The 6,960-nt window shown below is 46.0% G+C and overlaps 1 protein-coding gene across 1 annotated transcript; it reads right to left on the bottom strand.

Annotated features, from left to right (window-relative positions):
* Positions 1 to 1,527: 1,527 nt before the first annotated feature.
* LOC115100543 lies at positions 1,528 to 5,131 on the bottom strand. Its single transcript, XM_029619061.1, has one exon. The coding sequence runs from the start codon at positions 5,129 to 5,131 to the stop codon at positions 1,643 to 1,645; it is 3,489 nt and encodes a 1,162-aa protein (XP_029474921.1). The 3' UTR covers positions 1,528 to 1,642.
* Positions 5,132 to 6,960: the final 1,829 nt, after the last annotated feature.

The raw sequence follows: 6,960 nt of genomic DNA, 5'->3' as shown, positions 1-6,960 counted from the left end.
TGTGACTGGTAGCAGGAAGAAGCTAGGACGGATAGTAGCTAGGAAGCAGGTACCGTACCATTGAGGAGGTAGTTGTTCATAAGCCCGTCGTCCACATACGAAGTAATAGCCGTCTGGGGCTATGAATGACGTGGTTAATTGGCCAGCTTCTTTCCACGTAGCGTTTAAGGTAGGCTCGGTCCAGAATGGTGTGGGTATGGTCTGGTTTTCTGTTTGCCACCATGATTGAGTATTACTGGCAACTGTGAGAACTCCTGTGCATGGGGAGTTACCGACAGGTACTTTGTACAACTTGGAGACGTGCCGTGACAAACATTGTCTTCCGATGACATCCGTCTGTAGAGCCCATTCATAAGGATTGTGATTTCGATTATACGTGGTGGACGTGTTCATAGTGTTCAAGTCAGCTTGAAAAATTTCCCTGGCCTCCCATGGCCATTGTTCTCCGATATTAGTGCCACCACATACAAAGCAATTTTGTACTTTCAGGGATAAGGCTATGTTCTCAGCTAAGTTGATGAACATATTTTTTGCTTGGTTGGAGATAGCATGCTTTTTCAACTCCTCATTGATTTGAGAAATTTCATCGAAGAAGGACTGGTAGCCTACCACAGTGGTTTGATGAATGATAGGGAGCGGTTTTTTCTCGTCGCTGAGTGATAGTAAGGTATGTCATGGGATCTCCTCCTGTGCCATCAATGCCAAAGCCCCAAGTATCTTGCCATGGGGATCCCTCAGATCGGACTGGCCATTTTAGAGTAATGAGGTTTCCTGCTCCCTTACTTAGTCGACCCATTCCAGGGCATCCTGAATATCCTCCTCCAGTATAGTCACAGACCAGATTCCATCCAGAAAGTTCTTTATCCCCGGCACACGGTAGCCACCGGGAGGGATTACTGGAACGGTCATAGGGACAGAGATATTTGTGATTGAAAGTATAGGCTCTCTTCCATGCTGGAGAACCGCAATGCACTGCGCTTGGATGTTTGTCGATGGCATCACAGGCGTTGAAGTCAATGGAGACAATGGGTGGTCCTCCAATTAGGACCTTTGTCGAGTTGATGTAGTATAGAATTCCTTTTCCAGCTGGTACGATGTCAGAAGTATAAGCTTTTGGCAATCCGGTGGTTAGCGTTATATTGTAGTACTTGGGTGTGGTAGGCGAATGACAGATGAGCTTGCCGTTAAGGATACATCGATGGAAAGACTGTTGTCCTTGAGTGGTGTTTAAGGCACAAGCAGGCTTTGTTATACATAATGGTGGTGGCTGAGATTGATGAATGATTGTGAATACCAACTGGTACCCGTCTTCAGTTGTTGTGCGAACTTGCTTGATGCATTCTGTGCAGTTTAGGCTGAGCGAAGATTGAACTGATGTTGGTACTATAGCTATGAAGATCATTAGTAGCCATAGGATTCTCGGATTATGGCAAAGAGGAGCCATAGTTGAGCAGAAATGATGATATAGAGGATGCTGATGAACCATTTCCAATCGCTGCTGGAAGGGCATAGGATAGTTAGAGCGGTTACCAGGAGGGTACTGATAACCCACTTCCAAAGTATTGAGATCATATGCTTTTGATGCCTGCGAGAGAAGGAAGAAACAAACAGGTTATTAGTATTTTTGTGACTGCATTAGTTTCTATAGTAGGTTGACCTTTGCTGTATTTCTAGTAAAGCGCAGGGTGCTGTCACCAGTCTTGGAGACCTGCCAAGTTTCGGTGGCTGGTTTGACTCGGGTCCAGTGGATCCATGTGGGACAACCGGATACTTTGAGAGCGGTAGGTGTGGTTAACAGCACAGTGAATGGTCCCTTCCATCGAGGTTTAAGGAAGTCTGATTCGTCCCATTCCTTGATCCACACAGAGTCGTTCACCTGGAATTTATGGATAGGATTGATTAAGATTAGTGGCTCTGTCTCACAGGTATATTTGCGAATTGCTTCCACAGTATTGTAGAGTCCTTTCATTTGGTTGCTGAGTGACATTTCCCCTTGGACTTGTAAGGATTCGGGGAAAGAGGGCAACGGTGGCGGCCTTGCGTACATCATTTCATAAGGGGTTAGTCCTGATTGTCGTGGAGTACATCTGATGTTAAACAATGCCAATGGTAGCATTTTGGGCCATTTGGTTCTTGTTTCTTGACAGAGCTTGGCTAATTGACTTTTCAAAGTTCTGTTAGCTCGTTCAACAGTCCCACTACTTTGAGGTCTCCATGTGCAATGGAGATGCCATTTGAGGCCCAAAATTTTGGTGAGGTGTTGAGTTGCCTCGCTGGTAAAAGCTGGGCCGTTGTCTGAATTGATCTGTCGCGGTAATCCATATCGTGGTAAGATTTGGTTCAATAAGAGGGAAACGACTTCCTTTGCAGTTTCTGTTCGCGTAGGCACAGCTTCAATCCATCCGGTGTAGGTGCATACTGCTACCAGCATGGCTTTGTAACCTAGTGCAGGGGTCATGTGGGTGAAATCAATTTGACAGACTTGAAATGGTATAGTTCCCCGGAGAACATGTCCCGGTGCAGGACCAGGTCCATTGCGAGGATTATTTCTTGCACATGTAACACATTGATTAATTGCATGTTTAGTCAATTGTGTGATTCGGTTTATATAGTATGTTTTTGCCAGTAGTTTTGCCAATGAATCACGTCCCAGGTGTGTATGACAGTGTGCTTCTCTTACTATTGTCCACGCAATAGTATCAGGTATCCATATCCGTCCGTCTGAGATGATCCACCACCCATTCTTTTGATGGAAATTTTCAGCTTTTGCCCAGTCGTTTTCTTCGGCTGAGTAGGTGGGTACTTCAGTTGGAAACTGCAAGAGGGGGCATATGGTCATTTTTGTTTGATAATGGTCTTGGGCTCCTGCCTTGGCGGCAGAATCAGCTTTCTGGTTTCCCCGAGCGATAGGATCAGATTTTCCGGTGTGTGCTTTGCAATGCATTACGGCCACTTTGTGTGGTAGCCATACGGACTTTAACAGTTCATGGATCTCTGGCGCATTTGCCAATTGTTTTCCTTCGGCATTGAGAAACCCTCGTTCCTTGTACAATGCTCCGTGGACTTGGATGGTTAAGAAGGCATATTTAGAGTCTGTATAGATATTTACAGTTTTTCCTTCTGCCAACTGAAGAGCTCGAGTAAGGGCAATTAATTCAGCTTTTTGTGCAGACGTTCCTGAAGGCAAGGGTCCAGCTTCAATGATATCATCTTCAGTTACTACTGCATAGCCAGCCACTCGTACTCCATCCTTTACCTGACTACTTCCATCTGTAAATAAAGTCCATGCGCCTTGCCAAGGCTGATCTCTTAAGTCAGGTCGACTGGAGTGTACTGTAGCCATGACTTCTTCACAATCATGGCTTACTGGTTCAGGTGCTGGCATTAGAGTGGCTGGGTTTAAGTTTTTACTGTCTTGTATTTGAATTTCAGGAGTTTCACATAGTAAGGCTTGATACTTTACAAGACGTGAGTTGGTCATCCACTTTGGTCCATGTGTTTCGAGCAGTCCCTGAATGGTATGAGGAGTTGTTACTTGCAGAGTTTGTCCAAATGTCAACTTGACTGCTTCTGGAATCAATATGCATGCAGCCGCGATGCTTCGAAGACAACCCGGCCATCCTTTGGCAACATTGTCCATTCCTTTTGACAGATAGGCAACGGGTCTCTCCCATGATCCGAAGGTTTGAGTCAGGACCCCAATGGCCATTCCTTTTTTCTCATCTACAAACAGATGAAATGGTTTAGTTACGTCAGGTAGCCCCAGAGCAGGGGGTGAGATCAGGGCTTCTTTTAGTTGTTGTAAGTGTACTAGTTCATGTCCTTCCCACTGGAAGGGTTGAGATTCTGCTTCTTTACCCCGTAGCTTGTCGTATAGGGGTTGGGCAATAACTGCATAGTTAGCAATCCAAAGCCGGCAGTATCCGGTGGCTCCCAGAAATGCTCGCAGTTCCTTTTTGCAGGTTGGTGTAGGCTGATGTCTTATTGAATTTGTACGAGAGATTCCAAGGCATCGAGTGCCTTCACGGATTCGGAAACCTAAATACTCTACTTCTAATTCACAGATTTGGGCTTTCTTTTTGCTTGCCCGGTACCCTTTTGAATACAATGTCTGTAACAGGTGAAGGGTAGCTTTTGCACAGTCAAGATATGTGTCTCTGAACAACAGTAAGTCATCAACATACTGGATTACTGGCCCATGTTTTTTCTGGTAAGTTTTCAAATCTTTTGCCAGCTGTTCCCCGAAGAGCGTGGGAGAATGCTTGAATCCTTGAGGCAACCGAGTCCAGGTGTACTGTTGTTTTATTCCAGTGTGTGCATTTTCCCATGTGAAGGCAAAGATCTTCTGACATTCTTCTGCTACCGGAACGGAGAAAAAAGCATCCTTGAGATCGATTACACTGTACCACTTTGATTTGGGATTGACTTGAGCTAGAATGGAGTAAGGGTTGGGTACCAGGGCCACCAAGTCCGCTACTTGGCTATTTACTTTTCGTAGGTCTTGTACAGGTCGATAGTCGTTAGTACCAGGTTTCTTTACTGGTAGCAAGGGAGTGTTCCAGGCAGACCGGACTTGTCGCAGGATGCCCAAGTCAAATAGTCTTTGAAGATGTACTTGTATTCCCTGTCTGGCTACGTAGGGAATAGGATATTGGGCTTGGTTAATGACTTGTGCCTTCTCTTTCAGTTCTATCCAGACTGGGTCAGCCTCAGTTGCTAGTCCTCCTGGATTATTTTCAGACCATACTGAAGGTACGCTATCCATCAGGTACCTTCGTTTTGCATTGAGAGGGGTATCTTCCTCATATCGGTGCTTGATGGTTCGTTCAACTATGGGAAGATGTAGTCTCCATTCCTCTTGGAGAGGGCAAATAAGGGAAACAGGATTGTCTGCAAAGGAAGCTTTGATTTCACCATTTGATTCAAACTGTAAAGTGGCCCTTAATTTGCAAAGGAGATCTCTACCAATTAGTGGAACTGGACATCCAGGGACATAGAGGAATCGGTGGGATACTAGTTGTCCTCCCACTCGAACCTGTCTATTCTGAAGAATAGGGGCTGCCAGTGGTTTCCCGGAGGCCCCTACAATGGAGATGCTTTGTGCTGTGGGAATAGCGATTGCAGTAGTCATCACAGATCGTTGTGCTCCAGAATCTAGTAATCCTCTGAAGGTTTTAGCCCCAACCTTTATTTCCACCAACGGGTCGGAGGGCAGGGCTTCCTTGTTTAGTCATGAGTTTCGCCCGATATCGTCACTAGACTCGTCTGACAATTCGTCCAACGCCATTTGCCATTCATTTTCTTTAGATTTTGAGGGTTTTGACCTGTTCCCTCCTTCGTCCTCCCGTGGTTTCTCAGGGCACTCAGCCTTCCAATGTCCTTCTTGTTTACAATACGCACATTGATTGACCCCTACAGGCGCTCTTCCTCCTCTGAAGGATCCGCCTCTTCCTGATCTTCCTCTCTGCCATCTTCCTCTCTGCCCAGGGTATCCTCGATACTTTCTGGCTTGCTCTCCGAAATTAGTTTCTTCCATTGCTGCCGCTAACAGATTAACACTTTCTCTCATCCTTCTGCTACTTTCTTTTTTCTCCTTTTTCTCATCTTCCAGCTCTCTATTTCCATAGACTTTGTCTGCCATAATTTTGAGCTGGCTGATGTTCATTGCTTCAAATCCCTCTGTTTTCTGGAGTTTTCGGCGTATATCGGGGCATGACTGTCCTACGAAACTCATGACTATTATAGGGTGGTTCTTTTGATCTTCTGGATCAAAAGGGCTGTATTTCCGATACGCATCCATTAGTCGTTCGAGGAAGTCTCCCGGAGTTTCGTCTTTCTTTTGTACTATATCCTGGATTTTAGTCATGTTCATAATTTTTCTTTTTCCCTTCCTTAAGGCTTCTAGGAAGGCTCTCTGATAAGCCGCGATGCGGTCTCGTCCACTGGGAGTTTGGTAGTCCCAGTGAGGGTCTGTTGTCGGAGCAAGTTCCCTTGCAGCGGCATCAGGATCACCGTCTGACCCGGCTCCACTTCTGGCTGCTTCGTCCATGTTTTGTTGTATTTGTCTTCGCTGCTCAGTGGTGAACAGGAAAGAAGCCAGATGGCGGATGTCAGCCCAGTTGGGATTATGTGAGGAGAAAATTCCGTTTAAAAAATCAATCATTTGATCTGGTTTTTCAGCGTAGGAAGGGCCGAGCTGTTTCCAGTTAAAGAGATCGCTTGATGAAAAAGGGACATAGGTATATAGTCTAATAGTCTGTGTAGTTTGGAAAGCATTTTCCTCACTAGGGACCGCAGGTACGACAGTTGCAGTTTCTCTGATTGGGAGTTGGAGACTGGCAGCCGCTTGTGTTCTCTGACGAGTATGGGCTGAGACAGGAGGTTCCGGTTCGTCCTCTGCTCTTACTGATTCTAACTCTCTTTTAGTTTCCTGTGAAGTACTAGGCAAGGGGTCCGCTTGTTCATAAGAAGGAATCGGTGGCAGATTAAGCAGCGGTGGGTAAAGTGGGATGTAAGGCGGCGGTGCTGGAACTTCTGGTTCGTCAATTAATATGGTCTCCGCTGCCGGCAGTGGTTTAATTTTTTTTTTTGTAGTTTCTTCATTCTTCTGGACTAACAATATGGCCGCCTCCGGTGACGTCATGCCGTCTGCGTCCAATATGGCCGACTTCTCCTTTCTTTTCCGGTTTGGTGACTTCCGGTGGCCCGCCTTCTTCATCTGCGCCACCATGATGAGGGCAGCTCCCTCTACTAACTTTTGTGCCCAGGACGGGGGATTGAGAATAACTTCAATCCAGGCATTAATATATGGGACATCTTCAGGAAAACCTGGCTGATCCTCTTTTGTGACTATTATTCGGACTCTAGAGGCCGTGACAAAATCGAAAGTTCCTTTCGGGGGCCAGTTGACGCACAAGCTCGGCCACCGATAGGCACAGCGTTGGATCATACCAGGTTTAG

Source organism: Rhinatrema bivittatum, chromosome 11 (genome assembly GCF_901001135.1).
Source record: "Rhinatrema bivittatum chromosome 11, aRhiBiv1.1, whole genome shotgun sequence".
In the NCBI taxonomy this organism is placed as follows: Eukaryota; Metazoa; Chordata; class Amphibia; order Gymnophiona; family Rhinatrematidae; genus Rhinatrema; species Rhinatrema bivittatum.
Note: the sequence above shows the minus strand (reverse complement) of the source record. Positions and strands in the feature narration are given on the sequence as shown.